This window comes from Onychomys torridus, chromosome 3, assembly GCF_903995425.1.
Source record: "Onychomys torridus chromosome 3, mOncTor1.1, whole genome shotgun sequence".
NCBI lineage: Eukaryota > Metazoa > Chordata > Mammalia > Rodentia > Cricetidae > Onychomys > Onychomys torridus.
This window is the reverse complement of record NC_050445.1, coordinates 130582877-130606235: the sequence shown is the minus strand read 5'-3', so window position 1 is coordinate 130606235 and position 23359 is coordinate 130582877. Positions and strand designations below refer to the sequence as shown.

At 39.2% G+C, this 23359-nt stretch overlaps 1 gene segment (V, D, J or C); it reads left to right on the top strand.

Annotated features, from left to right (window-relative positions):
* Positions 1-10366: 10366 nt before the first annotated feature.
* On the top strand, positions 10367-11118 carry LOC118580240. The segment is given in 2 exon segments: positions 10367-10415; positions 10787-11118. Coding segments are annotated over 2 exon segments (381 nt in total).
* Positions 11119-23359: the final 12241 nt, after the last annotated feature.

The window sequence follows — 23359 nt, the reverse complement described above, 5'->3', positions numbered from 1 at the left end:
AAGTACAGGCAGGACAAGAGAGAAGAGAATTCTGGGAAGTAGAAGGCTGGGGAGAGACACCGCCAGCTGCCACCATGAAAAGCAGCATGTAAAGACACTGGTAAGCCACAAGCCATGTGGCAAAGTATAGACTAACAGAAATGGGTTTATTTAAGATAGAAGAAGTAGATAACAAGAAGCCTGCCACGGCCATACAGTTTCTGTGTGCTTTCTTGGTTGGGTCTGAGCGACTGTGGGACTGGTGGGTAAGAGAGATTTGTCCTGACTGGGCCAGGCAGGAAAACTCTAACTACAAATGGCGTCCAATGTGTTGGCAAGAATTTCCACCTAAAACCTGAGAAAAAAGATTCTAAAACGGAGCTAAAGACAGCTTCCTAGTTGTCTCTCTCAAGTTAGTGGCAGCCTGCCAGTTTGAGCTACTGTGGCGGGTTTCTGGCCTGTGCGTCTGACCTGCAGTGTGGCGGGAATGAGGAGTCTACAAGCAGCACTTTACTCTGCTGTGTGGTGGATTTAGCCTTTGCTAGTTAAAAAAAAAAAAAAAAAAGTTTCTGGGCTATGAACTGCTTTGATCGAACTGCTTCTGATAGTTGATGGTACACATGGCTCCAGACCCAGAGCTGGAGGTAAACTGTACCACCGCCATGTTGGGAAGCTGAGGTGGGCGGAGCCAGCAGCCACAGAAGCTTTTCAGTCTTACAAAGATGGATATTACACAGAGAATCTGGTTTATGTTGTCTTTGGGATTTTTAACTGCAGAAAAAGATTTGATCATAACAGCTGTTGAGTTAAACAAATATGTAAATTTTAAAGGTACCTTGACTTCAAAATTTGGATATAAAGATATGTTGCTTTGGAAAGGAGTCTCTGCTTTTGTTTCCACAGAAAGCCAGAGGCTATGGATTTGTTCCAGATTAAGATACATCAGGTTGGATCAGCCAAGACCACCTGAAAGGTCTCCGATGACACCATAGCCCAGATGATCCAACATCCAGAATGGTTTCAAGGCAACTGGCTCAGAGGTTTACCCTCATGGACTACTCCATAATCCTAAAATTTTCTTTGTGTCCCCATAAGACACAGCGTCCCCTCCAGCAGGAAGTAGTAAGAAAAACTATGCCCACATTCCCAAAATTATCAAGCTGGCTTTGGAGATGGAATTGGCTCACTCCTTCTCTAAACCCAGATATATTGCTAAAAGAAAAGGTTAAGAGATTCTTTTGTCCCAAATCAGAAGAGCCCTCTGGTGTGGGACAGAGAAAAACCAATATTTTTATTTAAATCAGGTTGATTATAAATGCGATCTCTTTCTAAAGAAGAAAAGGGGATAGGGTATAGATATAATAGGACAAAAGAGTAGATTAAGGAACTTACTTCTAAAGAGCAACAACTTGTTTAAAATGTTTTACATTGGTATAGACTTTAGTCTATTGATACAAACTTAATGTTAATTTTGTTATACTGTGTGCATATTTCTACTCATGTTTAAGGTATTATGTTTGTATAGCTCATTTTAAATTGTAATGGATAATTAAAAATAGATTAATAATTAGTCATCTATGATAATCATACTCGTAGCCATGTTACTTAAGTCTTCTACATATACATAGAGATATTTCAGATAGATACGTAATCTTCAAATACTTCAAAGACCTACAGAATATGGCATTTAAAATATTTTTAAAATTTAGACTTTCTGGACAGTAAGATATGTCTGCTCCTGGCAGGACCATTTTACTTCAGAGAGGAGGATGGGCATTGAAGACACTTCATATGGAGTTTTTCTTCACCTTGAAAAAATAGCCATTTGGACAAGAAACTGTTCTTCCCTGGACTGCTTGATTGACTGGACATGCAGGACCCATAGAAAGGTGACCACTAAAATTTTCTTGACAAAATGGTCCTTCAGGTTCCTGCTTCACAGAGGAAACTGCCAGACATTCTACAGGACACTGAGAGAAGTGACCAAGAGACTCCAGCCCTGTGGGAAGAAGACAAATGCCCCAACTTTACAAAGGAACATTAGGTGACTATCCAGGCTGCCAGTTGTCTCTGTCTACTCTTGCAAGACTCCTGAAAAATGCTTGCATCCTTCTCTTGGTTCTCAGGTAGTATTATATCCTTCTGAGGTCTTTGATGTGGTCGAAGACTAGATAGTTATAATTTCCTCAGTTATGATACAAGGTAAGATAGATATAAAACTTTAGACTCACCAATATAAGATAAATAGGATATCTTCTTTAATATTGTAACTATAATTCTTGCTTGATAATTGTTTTGTTATATGTAATTGTACTATGTAAAAGTTAAAACCTTCCTTAAAAAAAAAAGAAAAGAGGAAGTGGTGTGGATATCGCTCTGTGTAAATAAAGTTCTGATTGGCCAGTGGCCAGGCATGAAGTACAGGCAGGACAAGAGAGAAGAGAATTTTGGGAAGTAGAAGGCTGGGGAGAGACACTGCCAGCTGCCACCATGAAAAGCAACATGTAAAGACACTGGTAAGCCACAAGCCATGTGGCAAAGTATAGACTAACAGAAATGGGTTAATTTAAGATAGAAGAAGTAGATAACAAGCAGCCTGCCACAGCCATACAGTTTCTAAACAATGTAAGTTTCTGTGTGCTTTCTTGGTTGGGTCTGAGCGACTGTGGGACTGGCAGGTAAGAGAGATTTGTCCTGACTGGGCCAGGCAGGAAAACTCTAACTACAGTAGGTGACTCCAAAGAAATAGCTTCATCCAGTTGCAGCAGCGCTGATACATATGTGAAATGACAAGGATTGTGATAGCACACACAAACATGCACAACTTTACACCACACACAATCCTAGAAGGAATAAGGAGAAGAGGACACAATGTCCCATCCTTAACCAAGAAGCTATTAACAATTGATAACTGGTGGCAAAGGCAAAGACAGTTTTCTTCAATGTAGTGTCACAATCCCAAGTGTAATGTCACAATTATATATGTTGTAAAAAATATCATTAATTTTATAAATCATATTAATTACTTCTAAGACCTCTCTATGCTACCTTTATAAAGTTTTCTCAAAAAATAACAAAGTAACTACTTTCCAATCCACATTCCCATTTGCATGTTCTCTTAACTTCCTCTGTTGTTCAGTTTAGAAGTCACACAACCACAACGCCTGTCTTCAAGTCATCAAAAGAGGAATCTTATGTCCATCTTGTTTTTCAAATTACAGGATAAACTTTAGTAAAATTGATCAAAAGCAACATCCCAGCATCAAAAGATTTAAGACAGTATCAGTCACAGCATGCTGAAATGAAACATCTGTATTGTGAATTCCAATGTCAAAACAAATATCAGATTTGGACAATATAGAAATGTGTGTTTTATTCAACATAATTTGAGTAAATAAAAGATAATAAAATTGTATCAAAATCAAGGAAACAAAAGAGTTAGAAGACTTTGGTTGAAGGTAGTAAAGAGAACATGAAGTGTACACTTGGGGGTCAGTTGTTCACACACTCAACCTGTGACTCATGTTTGTTGCTGTAGCAGGTGCTTCAGTGATGCATGATGAACCAGATATAAGCTGAGGTGAATTTGCAGTGGAGCATCCCAGAGTTATAGGTTATTGCCTTCTGTAACTGTAAGCACAAGGATAAAAGCAGCAAACAAAACAAAACAACAACAAAACTCCATGTGCATTCTATAGGTGTATTATATTCTATCTTTTATAACAATGTAGTTTTACTATATCTATTAATTTTTTTGACATGCTTAAGTCTATAATTACCTATCCTTTTGTTATTACTGAGTCCAATAGGCAATAAGTTCATCTTTTCTATGGGTGCCTTACTTAGGAACAATGGCATATAACAAAAGCCTTAGTAGGTAGAATGATTTATAATCTAGGCATACATAGATTTTCTTTGTGATATTTACAAAATTAAAAAATTATCTCATGATACACTACACAGAATTCATTAATCAAGGTCTGACTGTATTCTGATATTGCTATCATTCATTGTGTGGGTTCCAAAATTTCTTTATACTCTCTTTGCCTAGTCTGAATAATGCTGATGTGGACAGGGGTGTGCAAACTTTCACACTACTTGCAAGCTTCAGTTCTCCTGAACTTGGAGTACCTTGGAGTGAAAATGGTCGGCCAAGTGGCAGGCATATTCTTGGGTTCTTCATCAGGTCCCATGTTGTCTAGGGGCTGTACCTCATTTCCATGCCCAGTAACATTGCAACAATTTATGATTTCTCCACAGATAATGTGTTTGTCATTTATTCTGTTATCAAATTAATAATTACTGGGAAGTAATATTTCATTATGATATTGACTTTAATCCCTCATATATTGAATATAAATCTGTTAACACATTAGAATGACAATGAAGCTTATTTTTAATAGATTGACAGTACTGGCCTCCACCACAATCATGTGTTTCACATTTGGTTTCAGTCTACAGTAATGCAACTGTGTAGACCCAGTCTCTACTCTCTGTCTATGGCTCCTGGGGATAGTGCTGCCATCATCTTCAGGCCAGTTAAGGCAGAAGCTGATACTGGTACCAGAAGAATCTTGATCAGGCTCTGAAATCCATACACAAATTTCTGTACCTTTTTTTGTCTGGAACCACGTCTGATTTCATATTAACCATAAGCACCTGCATTCTAAAGACAGTGTACTTCACTATTGTCATGGAATCCCTGGTATTTCCCACAACATGAAGTAACACTTCGAAATACTAGCTCTACCCATTGCAAAGACAAACAGGACTATATCATGTTATTTTAAATTTTACATATGTATGGGTGGTCATTACCCAAGCATTATGTGTAAGTCTGGATCAACCCTGACACACACCCATTGAACTGAAACACAAGCCACTGTTTCATATCTTAGTTGCAATTTTACCCATAGTGATTTTAAAAAAGAATAGATACATTTTGGAGATAGAGCTATTTATTATTTCTCCAGCTTTATATATTGTGTCCTTTTGGAAGCCATCAATGATAAAGATTCTAAATGATCTTTGTGGTAGAATATCTCATAGAGAATTCATATGGTTATCATAGACACATGATACTTTTTTGTTTTGTGTTTTGGTTTTGTAGTGAATCCAGGCATTCTGGTCTTAGAAGTTCTAAGAGTGAGAAAACAGAATCCTCTGTAGAAAGTCTCCAGTGTAGGACAGGACTTTAGGACTGAGGAGGCTGAAAATAAGAATCTTCAGTTAGACAGTGGTAGTACTTGCCTTTAATCCTAGGTGTCAGAAGATTGAGGCTGGTGAATCAATGGGTTAGATGTCAGCCTTATCTACAGAGTAAGTTCAGGATGGCCAGGGCTACACAGAGAAATCATGACTCAAAAAAAAATCATCACTTGCCCAATAAGTGATTCTTGATCAAAAATTGAGAAAGCAGATCATTAATCAGTGACCATGAATTTGAGAGATGAAATTAAGTTAACAGTTGGAAAGATCCTCTACTTCTATATATTGATTTACATACAAAGTGTGGTAGAACAAACTACCCCTAAAACTGAGCGTCTTTTTTGCTCACCAATGTTTTAGAATGTCTCCGGCCCCATATCTTTGAGAGGTAAAACTGAATTTTGAAATCTTCCCTTTTAACTCAGAATTAGCACATATTGGAATCACTATACTTTTAAAAGTATTAAGAAAATGGCTTTCCTTCATATTTTTGAGCACTTATACAATGATAATTCTCATGCTGTATCTGAGTAGTGGGCATAGAGATTTATAACTGAATTAATGATATATCCTACTGATGTCACCATATGTGTTCCTGAAAAGTTAAAGTCAGTACTCAATTATTCTTTTCTTTTGTTCTTCACAATGCATTTTGTACAAAAGTAAATAAATGTTTTTAGGATATGACACTGTGTATTAATGACCACAAGAAGAAATTCTCACTGATTCTTTTTCATGATAAGATACCTTCAAGTGAAAAAAATAACTTTGAAGACATTGAAGTTGAATATCTTGATTTTTCATTCTGATGGTGAGGAAGGATGGGGCAGAATGACAGTTACAGTCTCTTCGGTATGTTCATGGTCTGTCTTCATTTGCTATGAAACATTCTTTACACTCTTTTAATTGCTTTTTATTTACAAGATTAAGTAGAGAGTTGTAATTAGTCGTCCTGACATCTGGTGACTGCCCAAGGTCAATCCTCTCATTGCCTTCTAAAGACTGACTACTCACTCCACAGACTACATGAACTTCTCCCGTGGGATTTTCCTTCCTCCCTTGTTGCATGAGAAACATTTACTATTTAATATTTTGCACAGGAAAATCTTTACCTTACTCTAAACTATTTTATTTCTTTTATAAAATTATTTCATATTTTCTAGTTATAAATGTAGATATGAGATGAGTTGGATGAAATGCAGTAAGTTTGTCATGAATATGTGCAGTTAGAGTCTAAAATGAAGGTGACCATCAGGTCTCTCCCTTCAGAGATTGGAAACAAACATATAAAAGAGGGGGAAGAAAGAATGTAGGAGTCAGAAGGGATGGAGGACATTAAGAGAATATGGCCCACTGAATTAACTAAGCAGGACCAACATTAGTTCACAGAGACTGAAGAGCAAACATTGGAACTTCAAAGGGTTTGCACCAGGTCCTGTGCATTTGTCTGTTAGCTTGGTGTTTTTGTGGTACTCTTAACAGTGAGAGTGAATGCAACTCTGACCATTTTGCCTGCTCTTAAGACTCTCTTCCTCCTACTGTATTGCCTTGTCCAGCCTCAATCTGAGAGCTTTTGTCTTGTCTTATTGTATGTTTTTCTGTCCCGTTTGGATGTCATGTTTTGGAGGTCTGCTCTTTTCTGAAAAGGAAGCAGAAGGAGTAGATCTTGGAGAAAGGAGAAGTTGGGGGAGGCTAGAGGGAGCAGCAGTAGGGAAAACTATGTTTGGGATGTATTGTATGAGAGAAGAATCTATTTTCAAATGAAAATATATGTATTTGGTAGCTTTAACAATGTGAATGTGTATGGAAGAGAGGTGGTAATAAAGACGTGACATTTAGAGCCTGACACTTAGTCTCTTACTGCATAATTATGTATCTCTGCACTGACTGCTGCCTGTTGCAAAAGAAAGTTTCTCTTACCAAGGTTTCAGCGCAACTATTTAGCAAAATAACAATATTGTGAAGTCACTACTTCTGTTCTTTCATCACTAGATCAAGGAAACCAAAGATTAGGCATAGATTTATAAAGTGCTCTTCAGCACCCATCCCTTCCTGAGAAGCTATTGTCAATTGTTAACTACTGGGTGAGGAAAAATTCTTGTTTATTTCTGTTGTGGAGATTGGTAGGTTTCCAAAAATCCAGTGAATGTGCATATAACTATGACCACGTGGAGTTTAATAATTGGACTTAGAAAGTGATCTCCAGTGCCAATGCATTCAAGAGTACTTCCTACTTTCTCTATCAGGTTCAGAGTAACTGGATTCATGTTGAGGTCTTTGATCCACTTGAGAAACAATCAATCAATGGGACCTGTTGAAACTGAGAAGCTTTTGTAGAGCAAAGGACACAGTCAACAAGACAAAGTGACAGCCTACAGAATGGGAAAAGGTCTTGACCCACCCTACATCTAGCAGAGGGTTGATATCCAGAATATATAAAGAACTTAAGAAATTAGGCATCAAAAGGCCCAACAGTCCAATTAAGAAATGGGCTATAGAACTAAACAGAGAATTCTCCACAGAGGAAGGTCAAATGGCTGAAAGACATTTAAGGAATTGCTCAACATTCACAATTATCCGGGAAATGCAAATCAAAATGACTCTGAGATACAACCTTATACCTGTCAGAGTGGCTAAGATCAAAAACACTGAAGACAGCTTATGCTGCAGAGGATGTGGAGCAAGGGGAACTCTCCTCCACTGCTGGTGGGAATGCAAGCTTGTACAGCCACTTTGGAAATCAATATGCTGCTTCCTTAGAAAATTGGGAATCCATCTGCCTCAAGACTCAGCTGTAGCACTCTTGGGCATATACCCTAGGAATGCTCAATCATACCACAAGGGCATTTGCTCAGCTATGTTCATATCAGCATTGTTTGTAAAAGCCAGAACCTGGAAACAACCTAGATGCCCTTCACCTGAAGAATGGATAAAGAAAATATGGTACATATACACAATGGAGTACTACTCAGCAGAGAAAAACAATGACATCATGATGTTTGCAGGCAAATGGATGGATCTAGAAAAAATTATCCTGAATGAGGAAACCCAGACTCAGAAGGACAAACACGGTATCTTCTCTCTCATAGGAGGATACTAGATGACTAGACTGCTACACAACTCCACAGCGGCTACCTAGAAAATGGGGCCCTAGGAAAGACCCAAGGATCACCCAATGACAGAGAAATGGATGAGATCTACATGAACAACTTGGACAACAGTGGGAGTAATGGAGGGCAAGGTTTGAGGTAAAGAAAGCTTAGGGGAACAGGAGATCCCAGCTGGATCAAGAACAGAAAGGGAGAACAAGGAATAACAGACCATGATAAATAAAGACCACATGTGAACAGGAATAGGCAGAGTGCTTGAGAGGTCTACTTAAATCCACAATTATACATCCTCTGTGGACTGCTGGCAATGGTGGAGAGAAAGCCTGATCTGACCTAGCCTGGTGATCAGAGGACCAAACATCCTACAAGTCTAGCTGGAACTCTCATCCAATAACTGATGGAAGTGGATTCAGAGGTCCTCAGCCAGGCCCCAGGTGCAGCTCCAGATGTCCAATTGTCGAGAAAGAGGAGGGACTGTAAGAGTGTGAATTGTGGAGCCCAAGATTGGAAACAGCACAGGGACAAAGAGCCAAACGAATGGAAGCACATGAATTATGAACCAAAGGCTGTGGAGCCCCCAGCTGGATCAGGCCCTCTAGGTAAGTGTTACAATTCAATAGCTTGAACTGCTTGGGAGGCATCCAGGCTGTGGGACCGGGACCTGTCCTTAGTGCATGAGCTGGCTGTTTGGAACCTTGGGCTTACACAGGGACACTTTGCTCAGCCTGGAAGGAGGGGACTGGACCTGCCTGTACTGAATCCACCAGGTTTAAATGAAACCCAGGGTAGTTTTGGCCCTGGAGGAGATGGGAATGTAGGGGAGGTGATGGGGGGAAGGTGGGGGTTGGGGCGGGAGGGGGGAGGACAGGGGAACCCATGGCTGATGTGTAAAATTAAAACACAAATATAATAATAATAAAATAATAATTGGACTTAAAGGGTTATCAAGAAACAACACAAAACAAAAAGACATAGTTTGAGGAGAGTGAGGTATTAGAACAGCACATGAAGGGTAAAAATGGGGGATAGATAAGATCATGTTTTATTGTACACATGTATAAAATTATCAAAGGAGGAAAATCCTTCCAGACAAGACTGAAAATATCAAGTAAAATGTCTGACTCATGTGTGATGTGTTATCTCTCCATGCCCCAAATTTCCCAACATGTGATGAAACATGTTTTCTGTAGCAATCTAGAGACATATGCTATTACTTATTTAGACAATAAACACAAGGTTACAATTATACAGATTTCTAGAAGTATACACTATATAGAATTGAACAAATATTCTTCAGCTAAGGCCTCAGGACTTGAGTCTAAAATACCAATTGCTTTAGGTCTAATATAGAACTCATATAGAAGAAACAGTATTTAAACCCTCCCACTATGAATTAGAGTACTGTATCTGTCTATTTGAGTCCTGACACTAAGTGGTAGAAATTCTATTCATTTAAACACGTATTTATTCAAGTAATACATGTATATTGGGAATTATATGCATTTTTCATAACATCTTTCCTCCCTTTCCATTTTTAATGTATCAACAATCTTGTAGTAAGTGGCCACTAGAGAGTCATTCATCATGAAAAAAATCATGATTACTTATCCCTTTAGGTTTCTTTATTTGGTTGCCAATAGGGCAAAAATAAAACAACAAACAAATAAATTCAGGTTCACTTAGCTAGGAAGATGCTATACTGAAAAAACATTAGCTAATACAATGTGTTTTGAAAAGACTGCCTTGGTCCTGTGGTGCTATCTTGGCATGCTTTGTGCTTATAGATTTTGTATGTTTCCATTTATGCAAGCTTACACATTAACATCCAACTGCCCCCTGCTATAAGCAGTAGGGTATGAATCCATTTTTCTACAAATGCAGGAGACACTTTATGTCACTTTGCTCTTAAGGGTGGGCATTTCACTCCCTTGGTACTTTTCAGGCAGCTGCATCAACCAGGGGATTTGCATATTGCTCCCTAGGGTAAACTTCTTCTTTCAAGTACAGGACAAAAGCTAGGCCTTCTTTCTGACTTGGCTACTAAGGACTCTTCAAATCAAGTTCTCAGAATGAAGTGTCCTGCTCAGCTCCTGGGGCTGCTTATTTTTTGGCTCCCTGGTAAGGTAGAAACAAAGATGAAGAAGGATATTGTGGAGGGGTTGGGGATTTCTGGGGTCCTGATGATGCAAATATATGTTCTGTCTATGTGTGAGATGGCCAGTTTTGTTCTCCATGAATGGGCTTGTTAAGTTTATAGGGAGAAAGGAGGAGAACCTGTGGTCTTGTTGCAACTCTGCCAAGTATCAAAGCAGATGGTACCATTGATTTCTAGTGAGTGTCTGTGCTCTCTCTAAATAGGTATTTTATGTTGAATATTTATAGACTAAGAATGAGTCATTGATATAATAAGTAGGAAATAAATAAAGGTAGGAGATATTATTTATTGTGGCATTTTGTTTGTATATAACCTTTCATGTCTGTTATTTCAGGAGCCAGTGGGTATATTGTGATGACCCAGCCTGCACTCTCCAGTCCTGTCACTCTTGGAGAGTCAGCTTCCATCTCCTGCAGATCTAGTAAGAGTCTCCTACATAGCAATGGCATCACTTACCTACATTGGTATCTGCAGAGACCAGGCGAGTCTCCTCAGATCCTGATCTATTGGATGTCCAACCTTGCTGCAGGAGTACCGAACAGGTTCAGTGGCAGTGGGTCAGGAACAGATTTCACACTGAAAATCAGTAGAGTGGAGCCTGAGGATGTGGGTATTTATTTCTGTCTGCAGAGGCTTGAAAATCCTCCCACAGTGATACAGCACTGAACATAAACCTCCCTGAGTTAGGAAAAGCTGCCTCATAAGTTCCTTGTTTTGGGTGCAAATTGGTGTAACCAGCATGGCATAAGTACATACCCTTCCCAAGCACTATTGTTTCCAAGATTCAACAACTACTTCAAATTAAGTTCTCACCTCTAAAACTTACACAGTACAAACTTTTCCAGTTATATATTTACCAGAAAACTTTGTAATTTCTTTTTCTTTGTATATAAATAAAGAAATGAATTTTTGAACAATAAATAAAATGAATTTGTGGTGATTGCAGGAAACTGAAAGCAAGTTAAGATCATCATATTACTTGGGTTAAGTGGATATCAGAATGACAACAGTCACATGATTACTCTCCTTTGTGTTTATTAGACTATATATAGATACATATAATCACATGTGTAAATATGATACAATTTAGAAGTGAAACTTTCTAGAGGAAAAAACTTGTCGATTTCATATGTGTTGTCATGGTTTTAGAAGACACTGAAATGGATAACTGAGGACCAAGGTATTTATTATAACAGTTATTAATGTTCTGGACAGAAAAACCAAGGGAAATAGCATGGTGGGGAGCTAAAGGGAGAGTTTAGTTCCTTACACCAGAGATAGCCAGCATGGAGGGGAAAATCTCTGCAGGGAATCAGATCTCACTTGAGAGAAGTGAGATTTATTTCTAAAGACTGGGGAGGTATACAGAAAAGTTCTACAGCCAAGCTCTTTGATTCCCATGCAGAGAAGTGAATGGGGACCAGGATGTTCCTGGTGCCCATACCTTAACAACAGCACCCTTTTGTTATCTCCTTCCCCAGATGAAAGCTCCCATCTTCAATGTCCCTGTAGGGAACCAGTCAGTATCCACAAGAGCTGGAGAGCTCCTGTAAATTGGCTAGGTGATTCAAACATCAATGGAGTACATGGAACATATAGGACAAAATAACTTCCAGGATAATATATACATGCAGGAAAATTTAGTAAAATATCTTTAAATATGTTTGATCTCTCTTATTGTCAATCATTATTTTTTAGGAAAGAGTGTTCTGTCAGACTTAGTTTTATAAGTCTCATAAAATGGCTTGTTAATCTTTTTTTTTTTTTTTTTTTTTTTTGAGTATGTAGTTTTTCAAGACAGGGTTTCTCTCTGTAGCTTTGGAGTCCGTCCTGGAACTCCCTCTGTAGCCCATGCTGGTCTCAGAATCACAGAGATCTGCCTGTATCTGCCTCCCGAATGCTGGGATTAAAGGTGTGTGCCACTACCACCCAGGTAAGATTTGTTAATCTTATCCTGAAGGGTTATCTTGAGAGCAACAAATATCAGAAAACTTCTTAAGCTTCATGCTTCTACTGAATAAAAACTGTCAATTATCAATATGAGATGGTGTGTGTTTTGTACTTCTGTAGATTAAGGAGTGGTCCAAGAATGTTTATATGGCCTTTCCAAGTATTTTCCAGTTCATGAGTCTCTGACATTGTCTGAGAAATCCATGGCCTGTTAACCCAGTTCCCCTCACTAATCCAGAATTTCATACCTATGCCTTTTTTTTGGTCCAGTGCTGAAAAAAAAGAAAATAATTTACATCATTTTCCTCAAAGAAGTGGTCCTTTCCTATGCTTGTCTTTTCTCAATCAGTTGCACAGATCTGGAAAAGGCATATTTTTCTCTAGGGAGTTCCATCCATGCAAGTCTAAGATCAAAATTGAACTGACTACCAGTTTAAATGTTAAGATTGAGGTACCCATCCTTGTTCTTGGGAGTGCTGATATTCTGGGTGGCTGATAATAACAGCAGTGATGAACAAGGAGAACACACAGGGATTGACAAGTGCTTAATGGGACAATGTATTTTTGTCCTTCCCAGACTGCCATAAGTTCGTTTCCTATATTGTTTCACACTCAAGTTATAATAAACTTACTTTCAAACATGCTCTTAAATTAAGTTATTAACAAGACTTAGAATCCACAGAAGAGACCAAAAAATTCTGGTTCATTCTACCCTCTACACACTGCAATTTCTTTTTCTACATTTTCATAACATGCATGTTTCCCCAGTATGGGGCTCTCATGGCACAGGTACAACTGTACAATGAAATCATTGAGTTTCCAAAATTCTAGTTGTTCTTTAAATTTGAATTTTAAAAAGCCGTGAAAAGCTTTTATCCAACAACTTTGAAAATTCTTCACCACAGCATGTTAATATAACAAGTCACATTTTCTCAAATTTCCAAGAAGGATTTTAAAAATGAAAAATCAAGTCTGTAATTTAGTGTGGTTATCAGACTTACACATCAAAATGTTAGAGTAAAAGTGAAAAAAATGTGAATTTCTCTATAAGGACATAATGGCTCAGAAGACTGAATAGGTTTTTATAAGTGAGACTATGGTAGTCACACAGTCTGGCATTGTTTATAACTGAGCCTATGGCTTACATACTTTGATGAGGATGTTGGTGGAGTTGGGATTGCACTATGAAGCACTGTGGAGACTGACGTTTATTTCCTGTGAAGAATCAATAAGTTGATTACTTGCATTTGAATATTATGACCTAATATAGATGAAGAATCAGAGAAAATTGGCATATTAACATGATTTCAGATCTATAGTGTGACCCAGTAGTTAGGGACAATGCAGTCATCTGCAATGTGGGTCAGATCTGACATTCTTTATTTACTTAGGATAGCTTGAGGTTGAGAATTTGAGAACTTGGGCTTGATTATGTACCCAAAACATATTTGGGATGACTTAGGAGATAATTTAAATTCAAAAGAGAGCATGTACTTAAGAAAAATTGAACTTCTAAAGATTCAGTGTAAGTACAAGAACCTTGGATGAGAGGTATATATAAAGGGCAATAAAGAAAATACTCTGAGGAAATCCCATCTGGACCAGAGGTGAGTGCCTGGGGTTATAGCCAGAGAGGCAACTGCCCCTGGGTCCCACCGCTGGACACAGGCAATCCCTGGAGGACCGGAGCAACTTGGACCCAGTTTCCAGCCAATCAGCAGACCCTGCAGGAAGACTCCCCTTTTTCAAGACTGCAGGCAGGCACTGCAGTCTCCACACCCTGCCCCCACACCCATTTGCATGAGACCCCAGCCACTTCCTGAGACTCAGAGACCAGCCCCCAGCTTCCATTCTGCCCTGGAACTCCCACCTGGACCAGAGACCAGAGGAACTCCCATCTGGAAAAGAGGAGCTCCCATCTGGACAAAATAAGGAGACCCCAGGGACTTCCTGAGACTCAGAGTCCAGCCACCCAGCTCCTATGTGGCCAGCACTCTCATCTGGACCAGAGCTCCCATCTGGCCCAGAGCTTCCATCTGGACCAGAGAGAAGCTCCCTAAATCTGTCAGATCTCTCTGCACAAAGAACACTGATAAGACCAAGAACAAACCCAAGAGGAGATGGGCAGACATCAAGGCAGAAGTACATACAACAAAATAAAGAGCAATAAAGCATCACCAGAACCCAGCCCTTCTCCAATAGCTAGACCTGAACATCACGGAGTGGAAGAAGAAGAAGAAAATAACCTTATAAATAACATCATGAAGAGGGAAGAGCCTTATATAGAAGAAATCAAAAATAAAGTAGAGGAACAGACAAACAAAAAATGGGAAGAACGTTATAAAAAACTAGAGGAAAGGACAATTAAAGCAAAAGAAAACAGTAAGTCCTTGAAAGAAAATCAAGAAAAAGCAAGGGAGACAGTCCAAGAGCTGAAGAGGGAAATAGAAAAAATGAAGAAGTCACTAGCAGAAGGAATGCTGGAAATAGAAAATCTGAGTAAACAAACAGGAACTTCAGATACAAGTATAAGCAACAGAATGCAAGAGATGGAAGAGAGGATCTCTGGTGTTGAAGATACAGTAGAAGAAATAGATTTATCAGTCAAAGAAAACACTAAAACCAACAAAGTCATGACCCAAAATGTCCAAGAAATTTGGCACACCATGAAAAGACCAAACCTATGAATAATAGGGATAGAGGAAGGAGAAGAATACCTACTCAAAGGCACAGAAAATATATTTAACAAGATCATAGAAGAAAACTTCCCAACTTAAAGAAGGAAATGCCTATGAAGATACAAGAAGCCTATAGAACACCAAACAGACTAGACCCCCCAAAAAGTCCCCTCGCCACATAATAATTAAACAACAAAATGTACAGAATAAAGAAAGAATATTAAGGGCAGCAAAGGAAAAAGGCCAAGTGACTTATAAGGGCAAACCCATCAGAATCACTCCCAATTACTCAATGGAGACTTTGAAAGCCAGAAGGACCTAGACAGATATAATGCAGACACTAGGAGACCATGGACGCCAGCCTAGACTAATATATACACCAAAACTTTCAATAATCATAGATGGAGTGAATAAGATCTTCCAAGACAAAACCAGATTTAAACAATACTTATCCACAAACCCAGCCCTACAGAAATCACTGGAAGGAAAATTCCAAATTAGGAAGGCAGATACACTCATGAAAACCCAGGCAATAGATAACACCACAGCAGTAAACCCCAAAGAAGAGAAGTACACAAACTACCACCAAAAAATAAAAATAACAAGAGGAACGAACAATCACTGGTCATTAATATCCCTTAATATCAATGGACTTAATTCACCTATAAAAACACACAGACTAACAGAATGGATAAGAAAACAGGACCCATCTTTCTGCTGTATACAAGAAACACACCTCAAATTCAAAGACAGACACCTCCTAAGAATAAAAGGCTGGGAAAAGACTTTCCAACCAAATGGTCTTAAGAAGCAAGCTGGTGTAGCCATCCTAATATCCAGCAAAATAGACTTCAAAATAAAATCAATCAAAAGAGATGATTTAAGGACGTTACATACTCATCGCAGGAAAGATCCACCAAGATGAAGTCTCAATTCTGAACATTTATGCCCCAAACACAAGGGGACTCAGATATGTAAAAGAAACATTACTAAAGCTTAAATCACACATAAAACCCAACACATTAATAGTGGGAGACTTCAACACCCCACTTTCACCTCTGGATAGATCTGTCAAATTGAAACTTAACAGAGACATAATGTTTTTAACTGATGTTATGGCTCAAATGGATTTAATCAATATCTACAGAACACTCCACCCAAACAAAAAAAGACTATACCTTCTTCTCAGCATCCCATGGAACCGACTCTAAAATCGACCACATACTTGGCCACAAAGCAAATCTCAACAGATACAAAACAGTTGGAATAACCTCCTGTGTTCTATGGGACCACCATGGTTTAAAGTTAGATTTCAACAACAGAAAAAACTACAGAAATCCTACAATCTCATGGAAACTGAATAATGCTCAACTGAATCACCAATGGGTTAAGGAAGAAAAAAGGAAGAAATAAAAGACTTCCTAGACATCAATGAAAATGAATACACCACATACCCAAACTTATGGGATACTGTGAAAGCAGTGCTAAGAGGGAAATTCATAGCACTGAATGCCCACATAAAGAAGCTGGAGAAATCTCATGCTAGTGACTTGACAGTACACCTGAAAGCCCTGGAACAGGAAGAAGCAAAGTCTCCCAGGAGGAACAGACACCAGGAAATTATCAAATTGACAGCTGAAATCAATAAAATAGAAATAAAGAGAACAATACAAAGGATTAATGAAACAAAGAGTTGGTTCTTTGAGATCAACAAGATAGACAAGCCCTTATCCAAACTAACCAAAAGACAGAGAGAGAGCATCCAAATTAACAAAATCAGAAATGAAAAGGGGGGCATAACAACAGACAATGAGGAAATCCAGAGAATCATCAGGTCATACTTTAAGAACCTGTACTCCACAAAACTGGAAAATCTAAAAGAAATGGATAATTTTCTGGATAGGTACCACATACCTAACTTAAATCATGACCAGATAAATCTTTTAAATAGTCCAATAACCCCTAAGGAATTAGAATCAGTCATTAAAAGTCTCCCAACAAAAAAAAAGCCCTGGACCTGATGGTTTCATTGCAGAATTCTACCAGATCTTCAAAGAAGACTTAATACCAATACACTTTAAATTGTTCCACACAATAGAAGCAGAAGGTATATTACCAAACTCCTTCTATGAGGCTACAGTTACCCTGATTCCTACACCAAACAAAGATGCAACAAAGAAAGAGAACTACAGACCGATCTCCCTCATGAACATTGATGCAAAAATACTCAATAAAATTCTTGCGAACGGACTCCAAGAACACATCAAAACAATTATCCACCATGATCAAGTAGGCTTCATCCCAGGGATCCAAGGGTGGTTCAACATATGAAAGTCCGTCAATGTAATACACCATATAAATAAACTCAAAAAAAAAAAAAAAAAAACCGCATGATCATCTCACTAGATGCAGAAAAGGCATTTGACAAAATCCAACACCCCTTCATGATAAAGGTCTTGGAGCAATCAGGAATACAAGGAACATACCTAAACATAATAAAGGCAATCTACAGCAAGCCAATAGCCAACATCAAATTAAATGGAGAGAAATTCAAAGCAACACCACTAAACTCAGGAACAAGGCAAGGCTGTCCCTTTTCCCCATACTTATTCAATATAGTACTTGAAGTTCTAGCCAGAGCTATAAGAAAACATAAAGAGATTAAGGGGAAACAAATTGGAAAGGAAGAAGTCAAGCTCTCCCTATTTGCAGATGACATGATAGTATACATGAGTGACCCCAAAAATTCAACCAATGACCTGATACAGCTAATAAAAACCTTCAGCAACATATCAGGATACAAGATCAACTCCTAGATACAATAGACAAACAGGCTGAGATGGAAATCAGAGATACATCACCCTTTACAATAGCCACAAATGAAATAAAATACCTTGGGGTTACTCTAACTAAGTATGTGAAGGCCCTATATGACAAGAACTTTAATTCCCTGAAAAAAGAAATTGAAGAAGATGTCAGAAAATGGAAAGATCTCCCATGCTCATGGATAGGCAGGATTAACATAGTAAAAATTGCTATCTTACCAAAAGCAATCTACAGATTTAATGCAATCCCCATCGAATTACCAACACAATTCTTCACAGATCTAGAAAGAATAATACTCACTTTCATATGGAAAAACAAAAAACCCAGGATAGACAAAAGAATCCTGTACAATAAAACAACCTCTGGAGGTATCACAATCCCAGACCTCAAGCTCTACTTTAGAGCTACCATAATAAAAACAGCTTGGTACTGGTGAAAAAACTGACATGTGTACCAATGGAATTGAATTGAAGACCCTGACATTAACCCACACACCTATGAACATATAATTTTTGACAAAGAAGTCAAAAAGGTACAATGGAAAAAAGAAAGCATCTTCAACAAATGTTGTTGGCATAACTGGATGTCAACGTGTAGAAGGCTGCAAATAGATCCATATCTGTCACCACGCACACAACTTAATTCCAAGTGGATCAAAGACCTCAACATAAATCCAGTTACTCTGAACCTGATAGTAGAGAAAGTAGGAGGTACTCTTGAACGCATTGGCACCAGAGATCACTTTCTAAATAAAACACCAGTAGCACAGACACTGAGAGAAACAATCAATCAATGGGACCTGTTGAAACTGGGAAGCTTTTGTAGAGCAAAGGACATGGTCAACAAGACAAAGCAACAGCCTACAGAATGGGAAAAGGTCTTCACCAACCCCACATCTGACAGAGGGCTGATATCTAGAATATATAAAGAACTCAAGAAATTAGACATCAAAAGGCCCAACAGTCCAATCAAGAAATGGGCTATAGAACTAAACAGAGAATTCTCCACAGAGGAAGTTCAAATGGCTTAAAGGCATTTAAGGAATTGCTCAACATCCCTAATTATCTGGGAAATGCAAATCAAAACAACTCTGATATACCATCTTACACCTGTCAGAATGGCTAAGACCCAAAACACAGAAGACAGCTTATGCTGGAGAGGATGTGGAGCAAGGGGAACTATCCTGCACTGCTGGTGGGAAAGCAAGCTTGTACAGCCACTTTGGAAAACAATATGGCGCTTACTTAGAATATTGGGAATCCATCTCCCCCAAGACCCAGCTGTAGCACTCTTGGGCATATACCCAAGGAACGCTCAATCATACCACAGTGGCATTTACTCAGCTATGTTCATATAAGCATTGTTTTTATTAGCCCGAACCTGGAAACAACCTAGATGCCCTTCACCTGAAGAATGGATAAAGAAAATATGGTACATATACACAATGGAATACTACTCAGCAGAGAAAAACAATGACATCATGAGGTTTGCAGGCAAATGGATGGATCTAGAAAAAATCATCCTGAGTGAGGTAACCCAGACTCGGAAGGACCAACACGGTATGTACTCACTCATAGGAGAATATTAGATGTAAAACAAAGATGACTAGACTGCTACACAACTCCAGGGAGGCTACCTAGAAAACAGGACCCTAGGAAAGACCTAGGGATCACCCAATGACAGAGAAATGGATGAGATCTACATGAACAACTTGGATGACAGTGGGAGTAATGAAGGGCAAGATGTGAGGGAAAGAAAGCTTAGGCTAGCAGGAGATCCCAGCTGAATCAAGAACAGAAAGGGAGAACAAGGAATAACAGACCATGATAAATGAAGACCACATGAGAACAGGAATTGGCAGAGTGCTCGAGAGGTCCCCAGAAATCCACAATGATATATCCTCTGTGGACTGCTTGCAATGGTCCAGAGAAAGCCTGATCTGACCTAGTCTGGTGATCAGATGACTAAATACCCTAACAGTCGTCTTGGAACTCTCATCCAATAACTGATGGAAGTGGATTCAGAGATCCTCATCCAGGCCCCAGGTAGAGCTCCAAGTGTCCAACTGTGGTGAAAGAGGAGGGACTGCAAGAGCATGAATTGTTGAATCCAGGATTGCAAAAAGCACAGGGACTAATAGCCAATCGAAAGAAAGCACATGAATTATGCACCAACAGCTGTGGAGCCCCCAGCTAGATCAGGCCCTCTGGATAAGTGAGACAATTGAATAGCTTGATCTGTTTGGGAGGCACCCAGGCTGTGGGACCCGGACCTTTCCTTAATGTATGAGCTGGCTGTTTGGAACCTTGAGCTTACACAGGGAAACATGCTCAGCCTGGAATGAGGGGACAGGACCTGCCTGTACTGAATCCACCAGGTTTAAATGAATCCCCAGGGGTGTCTTGTTCCTGGAGGACATGGGAATGGATGGGAGGGGCTGGGGGGAAGGTAGCGGTGGGGACAGGAGGGCAGGACAGGGGAACCCATGGTTGATGTATAAAATTAAAACACATATTAATAATAATAAAAATAAAATAGATAAAAAGAAAATACTCTGAAAGTGTCATGGCTACAACTTAAGCATCTTGGAGAATTTACTGTATATCTATAAACTACAAAGACAACAATGTTCTCATAGAAGACTACAAAGAATCATTCAGTAGAAACCAAGCTTGGTACTCATGACTTACTGTAGGGAAAAGTAGCTGGGTAAAGAAATCCATCCTGACCCTGGTGCCCAGATACAGGGAAAGAATCACACCCTGGATCTGGGACCTCAGCCAGATAAAGAAACACATTATTGCAAACTTAATAACAAAGAAACATGCCCTGACTCTGCAATCAGTACTAAAGAAAAATACTTTGTCCCTAGAATCAGAGCCAGTGAAAGCATTATGCCCTGGCCATAGAATTAGATTCACAAAGCTAAGAAAGGCCAGGGGAAGAAACTCAGTCTGGCTCTGAAATCAAGGCCCTCTCTTCACCCAACACATAAAACTAACCAATCCCTGGGCAGAAAAAAACTAACCAATGTCTGGACAGAAAATCTTCTCTCTGGAGAAATCTGCCACAAAGAGGTCATATATAATCCACCCAGCCTGTTCAGTTTCTGGCTGTTCTTCTTACTCTGTTAGAGGCAGCCACTCTATTGCAATCCTCCTTCCCAAATACATCTATTTCTCAAAAGAGTTTTGGGTGTGAAGACCTTCATTTCCCAGTGCAGTGAAGAAGAATCTTGCTAAGATATACCTTAATGAATTGCACAGGAAAACCCTAGCAGAGACATTCTTTTAGGGCAACTGAGCAAGAAGGAACTGAACAGAAAAATCTTGTTGAGAGGTCCCTTAAGGGACTAAGCAAGGTGGAGCAGAAAAAGTAACAACTTTTCAAAGGAGCCACAGGAGATTGCTACATTTCTGCAGTGGTTACCTCTTTAGCAGAGTGAAGCAAATGAAGCAACATGTTGGGCTAGAGAAGAAACAGAATTTTGCTGAGAAGCCCTCTTAAGTGGAAGCAGAGCAAAGCTCAGCTGAAGCAGCTCTCCAGGAGAGGAGCAGGATTGCTATATCCTGCATGGAGACCATCCACCACTGCCCAAGATATAGTCTGACTCCTCAACAATCAGGGTACCTTTCTCTGCAGAGCTGCCCTAACAGCTCCAAGCCTGACTCTTCTGAGCAGTCAGGATACCTTTCCCTCCAGAGCTGAGCGGTCCTAGTAGCTCCAGGTCTTGTCTGACTCTGCTGAGCAATCAGGATACCTTACCCTCCAGGGCTGAGCTGTCCATTGCAGCTCCAGCTTTCAGAGCTGTCCTAGCTCCTAGAGGTATCTGGGATGCCTTTCCCTCCAGGGCTGAGCTGTTCCATCCCAGCTCTAGTTGCTAGAGCTGTCCTAGAAGCTCAAGGTGTCACCTGACTCCTAAACATTCAGGATACCTTTCCCCAGTGTTGTAACACACTCACTTACACTTATCATGTGTCTAATCAGTGATGGAAGCTTATAATTGTGTGAAACCACAGCCAGAGTTGAAAGACTTAGGATAAAGAGGATGGGTAGGAATGCTGTGAAATTATGTCTTCAAAACATAACACAGCCATCACAGTCATAGCCATCACATAAGCTGAATAGATCCACAAACCTACACAAGATCAAGATAGCTAAACCCTGTTGTAGAAATGGTAGAACATCTCTAGGTTCTACCTGGTACCAAGTAGCTTTTGGCAGTGGATACCTGCTGTAGGCAACAAGGTAATTCTTCTTTTACAATGTGGCCAATGCATGGTTCATTATGTTCTACTGCATGGCTCCATACCCATGGAAAGTACTAAGTACACTTAGTGAGTTATTGTAGAGAGCTGCGCACAGCCACACCCATAAGATAGCGCTGGCTTCCGCCCCCACCTTCCTGATGGTGAGTGCTCTCGGGAGTAAACAACTCCATATTTGGCTTGGTCCTAGGATCTGGCTGGCTTCCATGAACCTGGACCTATCCACAGTACCCACGTGGCAGGCTGGGGTTGCCCACCCAGGGACTATTTAGGTCGTAGGCGGGCCTTCCAGAGATTTCATGTCATAAGAGATTTCTAGAAGTAAAAAAAAAAAAAAAAGTCTAACCTATTGTAAAATCAAGTATTTCAGGTTTTGTCCATTAAGTACAGTGCAGGAAACAAGAGAATATACTAAACAATAGTATTCAACTCACCCTTGAATTTACCACTTTTCACTCTTCTTAAATTTACTTTTAATTATAATACAGCATACTAGTTTAAATGTCCTAATTATTTTCAGAAAGGTCCATTAAAAAGGGAGTTTAGATGAATATGGCAGTTTATCTTCATCGTACAACATATGGCTTTCAAGTGTTATGAATATATACAGTGAAATTTCAACTATCTAATTAAATGAGTAGCTAGCATGGAAAGTACTCAATGGTGTATGTACTGCCATCTTGAAGATTTACAACATATTTATAACTTTGAAAAGTTCTTTCTGATGAGTTTCCTTTGATGGGAAAATCAGAAGCAGCTCTATAAGTAGGGTTTAAGGTTGATCATTTCCCCATTATTTGTCCTTAGTGCATATGAATGACTGTGTGTGTGTGTGTGTGTGTGTGTGTGTGTGTGTGTGTGTGTGTGTGTTTGGTTTGGAGTGATTTCATATAGATAAATTTCTTTTTAAGATCCTGCTGTAGATGAGTATCCTATGATAACACAAGATTGTTTTTGTTTACAGCCATGTACCAAATGAATCTAGTGGTTATTTTCTAAACCACTGGTAAGAAATAGCTCTGTTCTAGGTAGAACAATATCAACTTTAGGAAGCAATAAATCAGGCATTCCCCTTTCATCTACATACTACCGTAGCTTTCAGTATCAGAATTTTCTCAACAGTACTTAATTATGCTAAAGTGCATATTATTGCTTTTTGACACATGAGATGGAATAGTTCTTCCA